Source organism: Mycteria americana, chromosome 2 (genome assembly GCF_035582795.1).
Source record: "Mycteria americana isolate JAX WOST 10 ecotype Jacksonville Zoo and Gardens chromosome 2, USCA_MyAme_1.0, whole genome shotgun sequence".
NCBI classification, from domain to species: domain Eukaryota; kingdom Metazoa; phylum Chordata; class Aves; order Ciconiiformes; family Ciconiidae; genus Mycteria; species Mycteria americana.
In genome coordinates, this window is record NC_134366.1 from 833,492 (window position 1) to 852,268 (window position 18,777).

Genomic DNA, 18,777 nt, shown 5'->3' on the forward strand with positions numbered 1-18,777 from the left:
AGATTCAGACTAGATCTAAGGAAGAAATTTTTTATGATGGGGGTGTGAGACACTGGCCCAGGTTGCCCAGAGAGGTGGGAGATGCCCCGTCCCTGGAAACATTCAAGGTCAGGTTGGACGGGGCTCTGAGCAACCTGATCCAGTTGAAGATGTCCCTGCTCATGGCAGGGGGTTGGACTGGGTGACCTGGAAAGGTCCCTTCCAACCCAAACTATTCTAGGATTCTATTCTATGATTCTAAAAATCAAGGCAGGACTCGGGGAAGCCCCACATACCACCTCAATTCAAACAGAGCTGCAATGCAGGGAGCCCTTTGACAGTGCATACGCCACTGACGATTGCCCACCGTGGTGCTTACTAATGAGCTTCTGCACCAACCTGAAGATGCTGCCCACGGGCAGGGTGTGCCCTGCAAAAAAATGGAGTGGTGGGCTTGGCAGCAGTGCAGAGATGTCACGCCACCGAGCTGCTCTTCCTCCAAAAGATGGTCCTGGCTCCATCCATCATTGCAGCTGAGCTGGAAACAGCTGTGCTGAAATGGGCCCGTGCCTTGAAATCCACCCTCTCCTGCAGCCTGGAGGATCCCCTGAGCTCTCAAACAATCGCTGAGGAAGATAATGATCTTTTAATGGGAAGCAGCGCAGCCTCTTCAGCTTGTGCAAGCAAGCCTGGCTAGCTGGAGGAATGGGCACATTAGCTCGGCACAGCTTCTCACTGTCCCTTTCTTCCCTGGGGTGAAACCCATCCCTAAAGCACCGCACCGCACTGGTTAAATCCCAAAGATGCTCAGAGGGGGTGAGAGACCGAAGCCCCATGCCGAGTCTCCGTGTGTCCAGCACTACGCACCGCGCAGGTCCTGGAGTCCAGAGCTGCCTGTGCTCTCCGTGGCAGGGACGGGTGGAGGATCTCCCCTCCTCCCCACCCTCGCCGGCTGTAGCACATTCAGAAATCCCCATTTCCCACCTCCAAGCTCACTCCCAGGCCCACTGCAGACCCCCTCAGCCTTCTGGTTAGCTTTCAGACCATCTCTGAAGACCTCTGTGGTCAGACCAAGATAATCTCGATGACAAGCTGCCCGCCCTTTCCAAAGGAGGACACTGGCTGTGCCATCTCCGTGTCTCCAGTTACACAAACATCCACAGACAGTGGAGGGGCAGTGGCCCACAGTGACCTACCCTGCACTGCAGGATTATTTTAGGAAACTTGGTGACAGCAGGGAGCTCACATCTAGCCGGCATCTCCCCTTGCCCTCCCCTGGCTGCACTGCTCCGGGGGCAAGAGCAAGAACATGCCACAGTGGCCTCGCGCAGGGGCTGGGGAGGCATTTGGTGAAACGCCAAGGGCATGGCCAGCATCCCCTTCCTTGACTCTTGCCAGGCTCAACTCGAACCGACTGGGGTGTGGCTGTAGAGATTGGGTGCGGGGAGCCCTTCTCCAGCTTCACCTCCCTCCCTCAGAGGCTCTCTCCTCACCTCTGTCTTCTCCCGTCGGAAACCAGCAGGACCCGCTCCTCCCTCGGCTCAGGAAGGAGAGATTACCGGGGCAGAGCCATCATTTACACCACCACCTGCTTAAATGATTGGGTGAAGTCGCTCTCTGATTAGCAGCAGAAGCATTGCTTGAGATCACAGCTTTGTTGTGCTACGGGCTGTACGTGCACGCACACACACGCACGTGCACACGCACTACGGCTGTGCGCAGATGTCTTTTGGGTCCTGCTGAGGCTGTTTAATGTATTACTGTTCCCAGCTGCTCACAGCTGACCCTTTAGCTGGCTGCTGCGCTGGTGGGACCATCGGAGTCCTTCACAACCTGGTTTTTGTCAAGAGCCGCGATAGCAGCAAACCTCTGCACCAGAGGCCGTGGGGCTACGGGATCCTGGGGGCAGTGAGCAGGGGACTGGGGCTCTCTCCACTCACTAATGCCCTGCTCCTCGCCTGGTCTGACCTCACTCTGCAGCCAGGGCCTGTTCCTAGGGGATTTCACCCCAAACTGACATCAGGCAAGATCTGATCTGTCATTTCAACCCACCTTTTGTGCTGTGTCAACGAGCCCTGCCGTGGGGTTTGAACCAGAGAAGGACCGCTCTCAGCTCCACGTCCACCAGCTCCATGGGGCAGCAGAAGCTGCAACAACAGCTCGGAAAGGGGACAGCAGAGGCAGGGTATTGTCTTAAACTGCGGCAGCTGTTTGCAAAACGAACGTGTGTCCGTGGCCTAGGAGACCGCCTCTTGCCTGGATAGCTGACAGTTGAAATAAAGACGTTCAGACTGAGGAGACAAAGGCACAATTGTTATCGCCACAGCATGGACGGGGTTCAAAGAGGCAAGTGGCTGTCGTGCACGGAGGCTGTGGCGGAGCTGCCGAGTCCTGGAAGGCTCGTGTGCTGTTGTTGCATGCTGCTAAACAGCAGCTGGAGCTCATGGAAAACAATTCCCCCATGCCCCTCTCAACACCGGGAAACTCCTGGCAGCTGGAACCTGATCCCAAGCATGGAGGACGGCTGGCTGGCAGTGCCTGCACCGGCAGAGAGAACCGGGAAGCAGGAGAGCAACCCTGCAGCTGCTGGGAGAGGCAGGTTTCAGAGGGATTCTGGCGGAGGGAGAAGTGCAGGATTTGGCTCAAGGGTGCTGGGATTGGAAGAGAAACAACCAGCAGTGCCTCATAGAAAAACGCTCCGGGAATTTCCGCGTGGGCTTTGCTGGATGCCGGCAGAGCTGCTGACCCCAGGCTGTGCCGATACTCAGGCCCCGTGAGATGCAGAGCAGCCGTACATAAGCTGAAGGCCATAACTGCCATGCTCCCTGTCTTCATCCCTGGCTGTCTGCCGAGCTGCCGCGCAAGCTCAAAGCCTCCACGCTGTGCCTGGGATCCCGGCTGGGGACTGCGGGATGCTCAGGTCTCCCCTTTGTTTGATCTACCCAGCCTGCGTGAGGGAGAAGGTGGGCTGAACGGAGCCCCCGGGCGTATGCAGACCCTCACCCTGCAGAGCGCTCCAGTGCTCAGGCTAAGACGGGCTGAGCCCACGCACGGGCTCCTGCGCAGCTCTGGCACCACACGCCCCAGGTATCGCTGTACGGCAGTCTGGATGCACCTGGGTGCTTAGGTGAGTCATCGAGCCCCAGGGTCTTATTCACCTTCTCATCTGTGTCTCATTCACCTTCTCACACACGCACTGCTTTGTTGAGATAGGGTTGCTTCTGCCGGACAGAGCATCTTTCCACGAGCCCTGCGTCTGCTCCAGCGGGCTGGTGCAGCAGAGCGGAGCGGAGCAGCACGGACCCAGAGGTGCGCTGAGCATGGCTGAATACAGCAGGGAATTTGCAGCGACCTGGACATTTCATATCCATGAAGCAGGAGCTGGACTTGGAGCCAGACACTCTTGTGCTGCCTCTTTTCTTCCCCAGATGGATGCACGAGTCCTTTTTGTCAGAAGCATGTTTGTGCAGTCAAGAGCAGCAAGTCTGGATTTGAGCCTGGGCTCTGACCCAGGGCTGCTCGGCTGCAGAGGGAACATTCACAGACACAGGCAGCTGGCGGGTGGCAGGAAACGCTGGCTGCTACACGCATTCACACCCTCCCGCATGTTAGTGGGGATGCAATAAGAAGGCCTGAGAAAAACAAAAAGCATTAGGTTAACAGGCCTTAAAGTGGCTTCCATTCCCGTTTCTGCAGCTAAGCAGTTGCCCTCTGCTTTTGGCTAAAATTGAGTAGGAGCTTCCATGCCTTGCTGAATACTTTGACGGCAAAATTGGGGTTCAGATGCTTTTTCTTCCTCCTGGAAGTGAGGAGGAGATCCCTGCACAGTAAGCTAGGCTCTCTCTCCTCCCTCGCCACAGGACAGCTAGAATAGACTTTTCTTTCTCTAGAATGATGTTGCTATTGACAAAAGTATGTAGACACCCACCCACTCATAAATAACTCAGTTATTTCCAAACAGAGCTGGTCTTTGCCATAATTTCCTGCAGTCCCCTGTGCAATCAGGCTGCCTCTGTGCTGCGGCGAGCATTGTTCCGCTCTCCAGTAAACCAGGCCTATCAAGAACTGCCTCCGCAGCAGATCTCCGGTCAGCCAGCTCATCCAGGGCTGGATTTCGGTTGAGTCACAGTATCAGGTTGCTCAAAGCATCCATTACAAGACATTTTAATCAGCCTAGGAGGAGAAGCTGTTCCAGCTGAAAAGAAAAAAATACTTCAGCTCTTCGTGGCTCAGCTGCGTACACAGGGACTTTCAGTACGTAGCACTCGCAGGAGTCCAGGAGACACGGAGATTTACCACATTCTCTCGCCACCATAACCAATGGCCTGGGGTGCCTTCCTGTTTCACCAAATTTCCACTGAGAAGAATTTCAATATTCAAATAACAGCAGCCAAGATTTGTACAAACGGTACTACTACAACATTTGTACCAATGGTAGTACTCATGATCCTTAATGTTTTTTATGTGCCTGACTGGACAAACTGTGCAAAAGTTAATTTTCAGCAAACCCTGAGCCTTGCTTTCCACAGACGTGGGATGTTCAAGGTGGGGACAACAGATGCAGGCATGAAAGCCCTGGCCTTTTTAGAAGTGTGGGTTTTGGCAGCATCCTGAATCCCTTTTCCCCCACCCCTTTGTTGTTCCTTTAGCTACCTGCCTCCCCATCGCACTCGGAGCCGTGCCGGCGGTGAGCAGCGACCTGCTGCAGGCACCCACAGGTCTTCGCTGATGACAGAGAGCAACCTCATCTACTCATTTTCAAGAATGCCTTATGAGGAAACAATAGTAGCAATCCTATACATCTTGCACATCTTTATACATATGTATATCCATAAAAATAGCAATTTTATGCTGTCTCTTTGTTTAGCAACTTTAAATGCTTTAAAATTAATGGTCTGTAAATATTAGAACCAGACATAATCACTGCAAGACTCAGCTGAAAGAGCTCTATTCTGGAGGCCGCGGAGTTAGCCTCTGCACAACATCAGGATGTCATTTCTGACATTTTATTAAGCTCCCCTCAGTTGTCCTGGCAGGAAAGAAGATATTTTTTAACAATCATTAGTGTTTAAAAATATGCTGATTGTTTTCAGCTAAGTGTATTTTCAGTAATAAATAAACAGCAACGGAACAGCTAAGCACCCCATTCGTGCACTTTTTGCTTTTGTGGAGTAGGTCGCTGATACGCCAGCCTTCCCTTAACAATAGACTTCCTTTTTTTGAACTGTTCTTTCAGTTTTGGCCATGATTTCCCTCTCTGAACAAGAGGCTGTCTGTCATCAACTGCTAGAAGAGAGATTATCTCTCCATTCTTCATGCCTGAGCATTCTGGCTGGGAAGCCCCAAGGGATTACCACAGGATCATTTGGTAATAAATAGCCATATTTGTAATATTTGGTTACAAATCGCATCCTAATACTCTTTAATAACTGGGCATGTTTACCATACAAACACAAGATTTCTCTTTCATCACAATCCCTCCAAGATTTCTTCCGACCTATCTTTTAATCTAACCCTATGAGGAACCTTAGAAACAATACTTACATCGATGTTCTTTCATCATACTGCCAAATGAAGCTGTTGGTTCTCTTCTCCCAGACTAAAGCCTGACTCTGCGGCAGCGCACGGGGAGTTTGGTACACAGCCTTGTCAGCAAAGCCATCTACAGAAGAAAAAAATTACATACTTTGCTTGCAAGTTTCCTCACTGGGCAGGCACCGGCACTGCAATGAAACGACAGGATTTTGAAGCTGCGGGGACTCAGGTGGCCCCGATTCCTCTGATCTCCCCAGCTTCAGCCCTTCCTCTTGGCTCTGGTGGCCCACAGCCAACCAGTAACATACAGCACGGGGACCTGGGTGGTGTTTACTGCCTGAATATGGCCCTACAGGCTTAACCAGAAGACTAGCAGAGTTTGTTTCAGTTTCTAAATAAGTCAGGGAAGTTTCTTTAGTGACCAGCTGGCCAACTTTAAGTATTCCTTTGATTTCCCAGTGCTTAAATCTTCTGTTTCATGATTAAGGTCTAAAACTGGTGAGAAAGAGCAATACCTGCTTCTGTCCCTGACAAAGGGGGGCGGGGAGAGAAAGAAAAAAAAAAAAGAGTAACCTCTGCTAAAAGGCATTTTTGGAGGCAGTGATTCTTTTCTTTAATTAACACAGGGCAGTGCAGCAATAATTACACTCACGGGTTTTTCCCCAGTGAAGAAGGGAAATCAGGTGCACTACAGCCCTTCTGTCCGCCTTCCCTTTGAGACTACGGCCTTGGTCCCATCACACAGTACCTGGAAGAGCCAGTCCAGCAGCTCTCCAAACAGGCCCTTTTCTTCCCTTCAGCCGTGCTGTATCCCACCCCACTACCATGCACGCTTTTTTATTTCCTCTCCTGTCTCTCTGCTCTGTGATCTGGAGGAGTCAGCGCTGTCCCTAAGGGTTTCGTCTCCACTGTGGCTGCTGTAGCGTGTGACTCCGCTGGAGGCAGTGGCACAAGTCCAGTATCACCACAGGGATCAGCCTGCGGGGTGGGAGCCCCGGAGATGCCCACATGCACACACGGAGACACGCACATATGCCAGACAGAGCAGACCTCACGCTCGTGGAAGCGGACGCAGCTCTCCTCTGAGGGCTGCAGGATGTGGAGCAGCATGGAAGAGCGTCCTCGTGCTGCCGAGCGCTGGGTGGGTGCATCAGGAGGACGAGCGAGGGCGAAGGCAGCAGGGCTCAGCGGGGACCCACTGAGCGCAGGTTCAGCATACAGTCTGCTTTCCCCGTTCCCGCTTTTGCAAGAGACGTGACCCTATTTTAAAAGCTTTGAGCTAGTTCCCCCAATTTAACAAGCCTCTGTTACAAACCTACATTCATTTATTAATGCTCAGGCTGTTCTCATTCTATCCCCTTTCTAATAACATTGCATTCTCACCAATGCTTATTTGGGATGACTGTGGGAAGATCCTGAAACCAGATATAGGCTTGGCAAAACATTCATTATGGCTGTGGCTCATCTTCTCAACCAAGAAATTGCATATTCCCCCAGTGTTCCAAATCTGCTTCCATTTGCTGAAGCAGCAATTTAACATTTAAGTAATTTGGCTCTTCTCAGTGGTTTCACATTTTACTTCTCAGGTTTCCTGAGGAATTTGTTGCAGACTAATATTTAATCATGCTCTGGTAGGGTGACAGCTCAAGTTTAGCAAAAATATTGCTAATATTCAGATCTGGAATAATTTAATTCAAAAGCAGATGCTTTCCCAAAATGATGGATTTATTTAGATACTAATTTTAGGGAAATGCTTGGGCTGGTTACAACCAGCACTACTCTGTTAGCATGTAAAGCTCTGTGCAGTGCATTCCTGACAGTGGTGACAAACTGATTATCCCTTATTCTCTCCTCCAAAGACTCCATGGCCAAGTAGAGGAGACAATAGGCATCAGAGCCTGTTCTCAGACAGAGGACAATTAATCCATAGACTTTTAAAACTGCTTTGGGGCTGACACTGACAGAAGTTGTCCATTAACAAAATATGGGAGGGATGTCCACAAGGGACACAACTTCAAACGGAGAAGTCCCTTTCCAAAACTCTCTCTACAATGAGAGATTCATACAGCTACAATTAAAAGGTTCTCTGCTGGCTAAAAACAAGCAGTACGAAGGTTTCCAAGTGCTCTGTTAGCAGGATCTGAACATTGTCCTTGCTTCATCCAGTTTCATTTGGGGTTTCCATAAACCACAAGCACGGTCTGCAGTTCACTAGCTAGTATTTTTGCTAAAATCTTTAAACTGTGATTTAGTAATGATATGGGCCTCTAAGAACTGCACAGCAGCAAAGGCTCCTCTCACCAGGAGAACAACTACAGTAGTTTCTTTCATGGACTGTGGACGTTCCTCTTGAAAGGAATGGCCTGAAGGTCACCCCTCAGGAGCGTGCTAACAACACCTTAAATACCTCGTGACGTTCGTCTGGATACTATCTGACCCCAGAGCTTCTCAAACTCCCCATTGCCTCTACAGTTTCTCCTGTTACTTCCTAAAATTTCAGGTTTAATCAATCCCATGTATCTTCAGCTAGTCTGCTGCTCGCAGATCTACTTGAGTAACTCCAGAACTTCGGCTATTTGAGGACTAGAGGATTTTATATTAAGCAGCAACAGTAGCATGTATTTCATTATGATGTGTAATGACCTTTGGGGCTTGTTTTTAATTTAGGAAAGAATTCTTGAGTCATTTCAGGCTTTCAAGCCAATATCTTCTTCACTTTCATATGGCATCTTTATGTTCCTAAAGGTTTGCTTGCTGGCGTCTTATTGCCAACATATTCAACTATACCTTTAAATGAGTTAATTGCGACATGGGTTTCTGATCTTCTGTCTTCATGACTCTCTTGTAATCTTTTTCGCTCCTTCTCTAACATTCATTTTTCCCAAGCTCACTCTATCTGTACGAGTCTGTTTATTGACTGATGCTGGCACTGAAGACTTCTATTTATAGAAGTCTTTATCACTTATTTCTTTATCACTTATTTTGTGGCATTTCATGCCCATAATTTTCCCAGCTGCCGCAAACCTCCTTCAAATCAAATAATCTCGGAGTAGTTTAGATGAGGGGGGCTTTGATTCCTTCAGAGTTTGTTTTCTTCCCCTTAAAAGGCAGTCTTTAACAGAGATACCACTTCACAGTTAAGTGCTGCTAATAGTGATTCATTCAGCTTATCAAAAACTTGAAAATTGTCGAGTTGGGCTATTTGGTTGCCTGGCTCCTTGTCTGGCAAATGCTTCTGATTACTTTCGATTCACAGAGGTGTGAGTTTTCCTTAATTTCTGCCTCTCTGCTGCTATGCTATTGTCTGTGATAATTCCTCCTGACTGCAAAAATTAAACGCCAAATTAATACTTAAACTCAGTCCCCAGCAGCCCTCTTTTGCTGGGCCCTAAATACCCGCCTGCTCCCCCCAAAGCGTGTTTTACCCAATGACTCCCGTGAAATGCCATCGGGGGGCTGTCTCTCAGCCTTCTTGCTGAGTTTAACTTCTGCAATTGTTCAGATTTTCTACAGTCTTCTGTCTTTTCTCTCCCGTCCTTCCTTTTCTGAATGTCACTGTCTGCCAAGATTTTTTTCATGGGATTATCATTATTTTCCATGCTTTGTATGAACAAGCTATATTTCTATTCCAAGCAACTGGAGTGCATTCCCTCCCCCCCAGCCCCCTTCCTTAAAATCTCTCATTTTTGGAAGATGAATAAGAATTTAAATGGAAATTCTCACCCATAGTAACGAGAGCTGCTGTCATTTCCCCCAGCTCTCATTTCTTTTTAAAGTGAGAGCAGAAAGATCTGTAGAAAAAATATTGCCGTTTGTGGCTTTTGAGCATGAGCTTTGGATATTGTCTGGATTTTTTTTTCCTACTGGCAATGATGAAATGTCACAATCAGGTCTCCAGGTCTGTTATGGAGTCCCAAGGGAAGAAACAGTCTTCTGGAAAGTGTGTTTACTTTGTCTCTTCCAGAAAGCTGGGGTTTAACAACATCGTAATTAAATTTTTATATGACAGATTGCGTCTCATCCTTCAGCATTTTCAGGCAACTTTTAATTCTAATGTCATCCACCCTCTGTTTTATATATAATTCAAGTAGCTATCTGCTGCAGCCATGTCATGCAGCACAGTGATGCACTTTCACTTTTCTCCTTTGGGCCAGTTTCTAGCAGTTACGCCCTCACCCCAGCCAGTACCTTCCCTTTTTTCCTACTACAATTCTGGATGTGAGATAATTCCTCGGACCCCTCTAACCCCGGCCTTAGGGGTTAGCTCATTTTCTCTGGTTCACATATTCCACTCTCTTTTGGCAGCCAGGGTTTGGGAGCAGATTCAGAAAACCACTCTAATTGCAAGCCTGAAAAACTCGTCTCAGTGCGGTAACACATTTGAGTGTTTTGGAAGGTCCATCTTCCACAGCCCGGTGCTCCACGTCTGCTAAGCCGGACGGGCTTTGTTAGCTGGTGAAGGCAAATGACTGTACTGCCCGCTCAGGTGCTGGGCAGCCAGTTCAGTCCAGCACGACTGGCCAGTGCTGAGGGGCTTGCAGGGACAGTGGACCACCACCGGCTTGTCAAAAGACTTCTCATGAGGCTCCCATATGGCACTGCAGTGGGCTGGGTGTTACGCATATGAAGATCTCTGCCTGCTGCTGTACTGTATCTGAAAGAATTTGTGTTTGGCATAGGGACTATACTGCTGCCTCCATTGGCTCAAGCTGCAGGGGAAAGAAGCTTTTGATCAAGAAGGGCTGAGCTCTGTCCTTGCTGCTAATGTGACACTGCCTTTAATCCACACAGAGGGCTTGCTTCTAGCCCGAAAAGATGTTTTTCATGCAATTTTCATGTGCGGCTCATTTTTAAGCTAAAGCATATAAATGAAAGCTACACACCCTTTATTTGCATGTCTGAACTGATGAGTGTGCAAAATGGGACCAGCAGTGGTTGCACAGCTGTGGATGAGCATCACGCATACGGTCTTTCCATCCCACATGTCCTTCACAGGGTTCATGCAAATGGACTAGCTGCCCAAACTGAAAATAAACAACAGAAAATGCCCTGGGAATTCTTCAGACAGACAAAGTGCTCTCAGCCATTTTGATGAACCAAGGGGAATTTCATGGGAGTCAGGTTTCTGAAGTGACTGTGTCATTTCAGAAAGAGAACTTGGGCATTACTGTACATAGCATTGTCCTGACTTCTGCCTAGCCTATGAGCAAAAGGAACAACAAGATGTTAGAGATTTAAAAGATGAAGTATAATTAAAGTGTTGGAACACAGATGAGTGATGTAGGAAATGTATATAAACGGTATAGTCTTTCCAGAGACAATACCCATAGTACTGTCTCACCCCACCACAGCAAGGAAGTTGGAGAATTCAAGAGAGTTCACCAAAAGCAGGGAGGGCAGCCCTGGAAGAGAGAAGAGCACATGATGAGACACTGAGAGATCGGCCACCTCACAAAAAAAGGAAAGTCAGAAACTGTGTGATGGAACCAGAGAAAATACTGGATGGCCAAGAGAAAGCACAGCAGGAACCTTCTATTTCTTTTTTGATGTAACACAAAAACAAAGGAATTGGAAAGCAGCACATTCCAAACCATTAATTTGCACATGTACCATTACACTGTGTAACTTGTTGCCACAAGAAAGTGTTGCCACTGGCTTATTAGGACTCAGAAAGGGAGTGGACCGTTGGGTCCCAGGAATGCCTAGAATAGTCATAATGAGTGGTATGGAAAGTGTATTGAACCTCCTGTCCCAGAGCTTCAACCAGTCCAGCAATCAGGGTGCAGATGAGATTCAACGTGAGGAGATCACCCCCATTTTGGCCTGGCAAATTGACTGCGCCTGTTACAGCGCGCCTGGCACCAGCCACCATCAGAGACAAGGTACTACACTAAGAAGGCGTGAGGTTTGGTTGCCTTTCACAATCCCCTCATTTTGTCCAAGCAGTGACAGCACATCTCTCAAAACAGAGGCATGGCAATCCTCCAGATACGCGTGCCCTTCATCTCACCACCCTCCGATCTGCTCCTTCCAGCCTCTAGACGAATGATCCAAACTTTCCCCTCTGCTGCTCTCTGCGCCTTATCTTGTACCTGATCGTCTGAGGAAGGAAGAGAACAGTAAAATTAAAACAAACTAGGCCCTGACCCCTGAGACACTCTCCTTGTTGGTGAGGGATCTGACTTGCACAAAACTTCCTGCAGACCTGCAGGGCCTAATGGAACCAGGCTCTTTGCAGATTGCTTTTCCCTTTCAGTCGTCTTCTCTCTCATCATACAGCTTTTGTCAGTCCTGGTTACATGCTCCGTCTAGTTCAGGCTGGAAGCTCCTTGGGGCCCAAAGACCTCTCGCCCTCTCTTGTCCCCCGAGTGTCCTGTGCACCAGAAGCAGGACAGAAATAGCAAGTCACCATCAAAGTGATCAGGAGTAATTTGTGAGCTGTGTGTTTTGCACAGCAAGGGAGAAAACCTCTGTGGCTCCACCAGGGATAGCTGCACAGAGTGGAGAACGTGACCAAAACCCCCTCTCTTCCCCCACTGGGTAGTTTGAGGAGAATAATTTGATTGAAAGGCAAATCCTTTAATCTCCAGATATAAATCAACAGAATGGCAGAATTGCTTAGGACAGAGCATATCATATAGGGCATGTACTGTATGTCTTTTCCCTTTAAACAAACATGGGTCCTCCAGCTGTTAGCCTATTTATAAAAGGTAACTCAAGGCTACACGCAAACTCCTGAGGACATTTCATTCTGTCATTACAGCACAGACTCAATTTTTCTGCCTCAGAATAATTGGGCTTGGTTTATGAAGGCCTGGGCTAGAGAAGAGATCAGCCCTGCCAACCTGACGCTAAAAGCCCTCTCCAGCGCAGAGGAGCAGGATTAAGCCCTCTAGAAGGCCAGCCTGCCCTGCACTTCCCAGGACAAGGCTCTGCTTAGATAAAGAACAATGCAAATATCAGCTACTACATCACAACAAGCCTCTGTAGGTTCTCCTCTTCCCGCGTGGGAATGCCCATGCTCTGGGTCATGTGCTGTGTGTGAGAAGCGTCCCGCACCCTGGCTCACTCACGGTAGGACCTACGATGCAGGATAGCAGCTAGTGCCATGCTTTCTGCCGGTGCTCCCGGAACTGCGGAGCCCTCAGCAGAGGTACTCACTCCCCCAGCCTCAGTGCAGCACCGCAGCCACCCTCCTCCTCCTCCTTGTCCGCAGCCCCGCACACCAGGTTACAGCTGACAGACAGATCCCAGATCAGGAGATCACGGGGTGTGCCAGCTGCAAGGCAAATCCCATGACTGGTCAGAGAGACTTGACAGGTCTCTGGGATGGCAGGGATCCCTGGCCAAAATTCCATGCCTTCCATTGTGCTGGAGTCAGCTTTGATGAGCATAACAGCCCTGCCTGGCTGGCAAATATCTGCCAGTGACCCACAATGCTTTTGTTGTCGCCGGAGCAGCGTCCTGCCTCACTCTGACTAGTTAGCTTCTACTTGCATGCCTAATTCACGATAGGGAAGCGGACGTAAAATGAAGACTGCAGCATGAGAGTGAAAGTTGCAGGCTAGTTTTGTAAGAGTATTCAAATTCTCCAAGATGCTTATGGGCATTCACTTTCAAAAGCATTCAGAAACCTAAATTTCCTGAAAATGAGAGTCTGTTGGGTGCTGCTATAAGGGTTGAGGCAATTCTCTGCTCCACTCAAAACAATTTATAGCTCTGGTTCCATTTATTTTTCTTTATAGAGGGGTCAGGTTCATTACTTACTAACTGCCACTGACGAGCACTCATTTTTGGAAATGACCCCTCCAAAGGCTCTTGCTGCATGTCTGAAATGAGTGAGAGATCAGAGGAATGACAGCAAACCCCTCAGCAACATGCAGCTCTTAAAGCAGCATCCCTGCGGAGCCAGGACAAACCCCAGCAGCCCTGCCTCCCAAGCACTTCTCATGTTGAACATTCACCTTCGGCTATCATGTCATGTGCTTTGAGGAGAAAATGACAAACTCTTGATAAATGGGCAAGAAAGCCGCACAGTTCATTACTGTTTCTCTCCAAGACTTTTGCTGCCAATACCCTGGAATCAGCAGAGCCAAACCCTGCCACATTACCGAGCGTCCTTAATTTGCACTGGCTCCCATCAAAGTGGCAATGAATGAGCATTTGCCAGAAATGAGCTCTCCCTTTCCAGCTCTCTCAGTGCTCACAAGTGACTCACACGATACATCAGGCCTACACTTAGAGCAGCCTAACTGCTGGCCTGCTTTACCTGCCCTGCTGGGCTAATGGGCCTGGCTAGGGGTGACTCGTTAGGGAGATGAGCTGGTCCCCTTCCCTTTTCCCCCATCCACTTTCACTGTCTGGCTTGATGAAAGGGCAGAGCCATTGCCTGCTAACCTTCTCTCCCTCCACCTCCTGCCTCAAAAAAAGAATAATCCCCCCTTGCTATTACAAGGACAGACACACCTGTAGCATCTCATAAATTTTGTCTGCCATATGACCGAGGAGAGTGGTTCATGCTGCCCTCTCTTTCAGGCCAAATGTAGCTGAGAGAGGACTCAGGGAGACTGGAAAGGCAGCTGGAAAAGCAAGTGGAGAAGTAGGTTATATTCTTTTGAGGGATAAACAAAGATAAATTAGATGCTCTGAATGTTTGCATAGGGGAAGTATGTGGGGATGCAACAAATGGAGCCTGTCCTAAAGTTGCTCCTATAAAGCAAAGAGCAGACTTTGGATTTTAAACTAAAACAAGGAAGTTTCATATGAAACGGTGCCCCACAAAAGCCATGCTAAGCTCGGGTTGAATAATAACGTAGCCATCAGTTTTTCTGGGCAAGCTAAGCTTGTAAGCACAGTAACAACTAAGAGAACATGTCAGTCAGTTTTTCACCCAGGAACAAGCCCAGCTGGGATTCTATCCTGCCTTTACATTGGTGATTTCTGAAGAGTTATAGGAATTCACCTGTGTGGAGGACAGAGGTGCAGCTCTTATTATATATTGCCTTTCCTTCCCTTCTTCTAGTCAGGAACAAGTTATTCTGCTCCTCAGATGTAAGCTGAGCTATGAAACACTCTCTTCCATCCTGCTCCTTCCAATGCCAACAATAAAAATTCAGCTGGTTTCAGGTGAAGCAAGACAGGATCTAAGAAAATCAGGAAGCCCAGTTCTCAGTGTACTGAGAAGCTATGCATAATAGGGTAAAAAACCGTGACTGCTTCAGGAGCATGCCACGTAGTACAAAGAAGAAGCTGTAGATGGGGATGAGACAACCAGAAGAATCTGTTCTCAGCTAGCAAGGTGTATGGAAGAACAGTGATGGGAAACAGCTGCCTGGACTGTGATGCTACATGCCGTAGAAACAGATTTACTTCATTTCAGTGGAAGGAAAAAAACCACAGCTTTTGGACTGATGGTAGCCCACCTCCCAGGCTTTACAAATTCAGGTTTTGTAAAGTAGGAAGCCCCTTGTGCAATGAAATACGGATGTTTGCATTATGGTGGACAGTTGCCTGCTGCAACATATAGTTTATAATGGGCACACCTATTGCATTAAAGGGCTGCGACCTGCTCTGATTTATGATAGTTAGGTGTGCCTGGCTGGGACTAGGGCGAGTTACCAAAGCTGTCGCTTGACAGGGTGAAGTCTGGACACTTCTATCTCTTGAAAACACCAATAGTTTGCTCCTGTGTGACCACTGTGCATTGAAGGTTAGCCTTTGGACTCTTTTTAAGTTTTTCTTTTGGGGAATAAATTCAGGGCTCGGTGAACAACCAGAAGTTCTTTTTGAAGGCAAAAGCAGGTCAGCCCAGTGGTCAGACATACTCCCAAACATGGCACCGATGTAACCCACTACTTTTTGTTGTATTACTATGTCTGCTCCACAGACATAGGAATTACTGTCCTGCACTAGAACCAGGGTCTACCCTCTCTCGGAGACACCTAGCAGAAAGGCTCCAGTGGAGAAGAGAGATGGATTCACTAAGGAGAGAGAGGGATCTTTAAGCCTATGATGATCTGAAGCCCAGGGTAGGCTGGGACAGCCCTGAAATTCAAACTGTCGCCCGATCCTCCCAAAGAAAGCCATTAGGATGCTATTTTATCTTGGAGCTTAAAAATAGCACATGGTACAAGCAGTTGTTATATATATGCCTTTCACCAGGACACGGGACTTTCCCCCCGTCTTCTCCTTACAAGCTGCGCCCCTGGAAATGTACCCACACTCTCAGGTTTGGGAGGAGGGGGGCGGGCAGAAGCTGCAACCTTAACTCTCCATGGATGGGGTGTGCCCCCTTCCACAGCCTGATGCAAAGGGTGTTTCCTCCCTCAAGCGACCAGACATAAGAGACACACCTATTTTTGTTTTAATTTAGTCACCACACTTTGATTTTCTTATCTAGCAGGCCAACGTGTCACATACTCTAATGTGATTTAGTAGCTCTGTAGCTCCCTCAGGTCAGATAAGTGACACATACACCCCTTGGGCACATGCAGGAACCTTGCTGTCAACAGACAGGGGATGATCTCCCTCCCTCATGGATTAACTCGCAGAATAGGTTGTAATGGTTTAAACCATGAAGAATGAGGCTGAATATTCCTCCTGCGTGGTCACTGTCACTGTACCAATACTGGATGGTCTCACCTTTCTCTTGTCTGCACCCCTAGGCAGTTTCAGCTGTGTGCATCACAACTATGCCTGCTGTAAAAAGCATGTTCTCTCATCACTTACCATCCTGCTATCTACATTTCATCCCTGTATCTTGTTCTCCTGTCCTCCTCCTGCATGCAAGGAGGGTTGCATTTCTGGACCAGAAGGGCCACGGTGGAATCTAAGCAAAAGCACCAGTGGTACCTGTCATTCAGCCACCCGGAGGGGTGGGTGAACTCTCCATCTGTCCCTGGACACTATGTTTTACAACAAGCCTCCTTCCAGATACTTCACCACATCGATGAGTCCTCCTGTCCAACACAGGCATGCACGTGCTCCCAGAAGGACATCCTCTCCCCCACCAAACATAGTCCTTTCCTGCCCCACCTCACCCTCCCCAAGCCACGGGATCTCCTTCATCTCCTGTCAGCCGTCATCCACCCTCAAACTTCTCCGTCTCTGTGAACAACCATATTCGTCCCCAAAGGTGAGAGGACAAAGCTTTGCTGCCAGGAACTAAAATGTGCCACTTGCCCTTCGTCACTGTGCGTCAGCGCTGTACGCACAGTAACGCCGGGGGTACTCCCCCCTGCCCGGGGAGGGGACCTGCTCTCACCACCCCCCAGAGACTGCACCAACGCCAAAGCACTGGTGCAAAGACACCCTCCCGGCCCCGCCAGCACTCAGGGCCTCCCCAGCCAAGCTCAGGCCCCATCAGTGCCAGAGAGCCCCATCTCCCCTCAGACCCATTCCCTCACCGTATCCCCTTGGGCCCTTCCCTGTCACTTCCAAGCGCCCTCGCCGCCATCTCCCCTCACCGCTTCCCCCCAGACGCCATCTCCCCTCACTGCTTCCCCTCAGCTGTCTTCCCCCCTAGCCACATCCCCTCAGCCCCCTCTCCACTTCCCCTCAGCCACATCCTCTCAGCCCCCTCTCTGCTTCCCCTCAGCCCTGTTCCCTTGGTCCCCTCTCTCCTCAGCCATGTCCCCCCAGGCCCCTCTCCCCTCAGCCCAAACTCCCTCACCCCACCGCCCCACACCTCCTCCCCTCGGCTACCTCCCCGCTCTGCTCCCCCTCAGGCCCTTCCCCTCACCCCCATCGCCCCACAGCCCTCCTCCTCCGCTGCGTCCCCCGCCCTCGCGGGTCCCCCTCGCGCCGCTCCCCACACCCGCGCTCCCCTCACCCCCTCAGCCCGCCCCCGCGGCCCCTCTCCCCGCGGCCCGGCCCCGCCCCACCCCACCCAGCGCCATGGCCCCTCCGCGCCGCACCCTACCCCGCTGCCCTGTCACTCCAGCGCCGCCTCAGTCCGGCCCGCCCCCCGCCCGGCCCTGCACCGCCCGCGCTGGCGGGGATTGGCGGGTGGCGGGCGCGGCGCGGCGCCATTGGCGGAGCGGCCGAGAGCCCGCCCGCGGCGCTAGCAGGCTAGTGCGCTCGGCGTGAGGCCAGCGGCGGCTCCGTTCCCTCCTCCTCCCCCGGCCGGGCCCGCAGGGGAGAGTGGCACTCACCAGGCGGCTCCGTCCCGGCGGCAGCCCCCCGCGCCCCTCTCTGCCTCTGGTAAGGGCCGCCGGGGTCTGCCGCTGCGGGCGAGGAGGGGACGCGGGAACACCCCGCTCCGAGCGGGGAGCGGGCGCGGCGCGCTCTGAGGCGATGGAGGGGCGGCCCGGCCCGGGCGCGGGGGCTCCGGCCTCACCCTTGTGGGGGGCGCGGGCGGCCTGCGGCCCCGCGGAGCGGGGAGGGGCGCGGGGCGCCGAGCGGGCCGGCTGGCGGGGGCGACGGCGGCAGCAGCAGCAGCAGCGTTCGTGGGTCTTTTTGTGAGGGGCGCGGGGGGGGCGGCCGAGCTGCGGCGGTTGGCAGCCGGCGACGCGGGAGCGAGGGCGGGCCGGGCTGCGGCGCGGTCGGTGACAGAGGAGCTGCGGGGCGGGGGGAGGAGGGTCCCGGAGCATCAGGAGAGCATCTGCCTGGCGAAGTTTGCGCCTGGGTCATCCCGGAGGAAGTGGGAGCTGCCGGGGAGCGTCTTTGTTGCATGGGGAGAAGAGGCTGAGGTGATCCCGGGGAGGGCTGCTGCTTGTGCAGCTCTGCTTTACAAAAAGCTCTGCTTTTTAGAGCTGGCTCCCCCCCAAACGCATCGGAAAGGCGTTTTTTGGTCGAGGGCAACGCTGTGAATCGGCCACTTCTGGGTGGGACCTCTCGCAACTTTTTGTACCGTGGTTCCCCCCGTCCTTCCCCGCTATCGTTCTGTTCGGCCAGTCTCCTTCCCTGCTTTATAAGGATCGTTGTGGCGTTGCATCAGTGGATATTTGTGCTGTAATTCGGTAAGGCAGAAGGGATGAGTATTTGCAGAGTTGCTCGCTCGCAGCTTGGTGCGATGGGTGTGGCGAGCGGAGTGGATGCGGCAGACTCGAGGCCTATATGGCAGCGTTGCCCAGTCATCGGCAGATTCAACCAGCGATCTATTTATATATAGGTTGGGCCTGGTTTCAAGATGAGCAAACTTGCTTAAAACTACAACTGTTCCGTCTAAAACGTTAAACAAATGTTTACTACAGCACGGCTAGTAAGTTGAAACTAGAGACAGTAAAGTTTTTGGTTCTGAAGATGCTGTTCTACTGCCAAAAG

At 50.7% G+C, this 18,777-nt stretch overlaps 2 protein-coding genes and 2 long non-coding RNA genes across 7 annotated transcripts in view; 2 read left to right on the plus strand and 2 right to left on the minus strand.

Annotated features, from left to right (window-relative positions):
- The window catches only part of CDC25A (cell division cycle 25A), a 28,919-nt gene extending 23,830 nt beyond the window's left edge, over positions 1 to 5,089 (plus strand). Inside the window, exon 16 of the mRNA XM_075492152.1 lies at positions 4,629 to 5,089. Coding sequence (XP_075348267.1) covers positions 4,629 to 4,670 — 42 coding nt within the window. The 3' untranslated portion in view covers positions 4,671 to 5,089. The remainder of the gene's footprint in view (positions 1 to 4,628) is intronic.
- Positions 342 to 17,460, minus strand: LOC142405180 (uncharacterized). 2 transcript variants are annotated; one of them, XR_012774084.1, is made up of 3 exons: positions 17,435 to 17,460; positions 5,524 to 5,641; positions 342 to 3,611 (listed from the first exon to the last, which is right to left on the minus strand). It is a non-coding gene; the product is annotated as an uncharacterized LOC142405180 (long non-coding RNA). The 2 variants fall into 2 exon arrangements; XR_012774085.1 differs by lacking the exon at positions 17,435 to 17,460 and adding an exon at positions 10,398 to 10,615.
- On the minus strand, positions 10,861 to 14,712 carry LOC142405181 (uncharacterized). The gene is made up of 3 exons (XR_012774086.1): positions 13,981 to 14,712; positions 13,286 to 13,343; positions 10,861 to 11,614 (listed from the first exon to the last, which is right to left on the minus strand). It is a non-coding gene; the product is annotated as an uncharacterized LOC142405181 (long non-coding RNA).
- Positions 17,461 to 17,575: 115 nt separating the features above from the next.
- The window catches only part of MAP4 (microtubule associated protein 4), a 166,351-nt gene continuing 165,149 nt past the window's right edge, over positions 17,576 to 18,777 (plus strand). The window contains exon 1 of one of the 3 annotated variants that reach the window (XM_075492147.1): positions 17,576 to 17,715. The gene's annotated coding sequence lies outside the window, so the exon portion shown is untranslated. Of the gene's footprint in view, positions 17,716 to 18,122; positions 18,204 to 18,275; positions 18,474 to 18,777 lie in introns of those variants that run through there. The other 2 variants (XM_075492148.1, XM_075492149.1) reach the window with 2 other exon arrangements.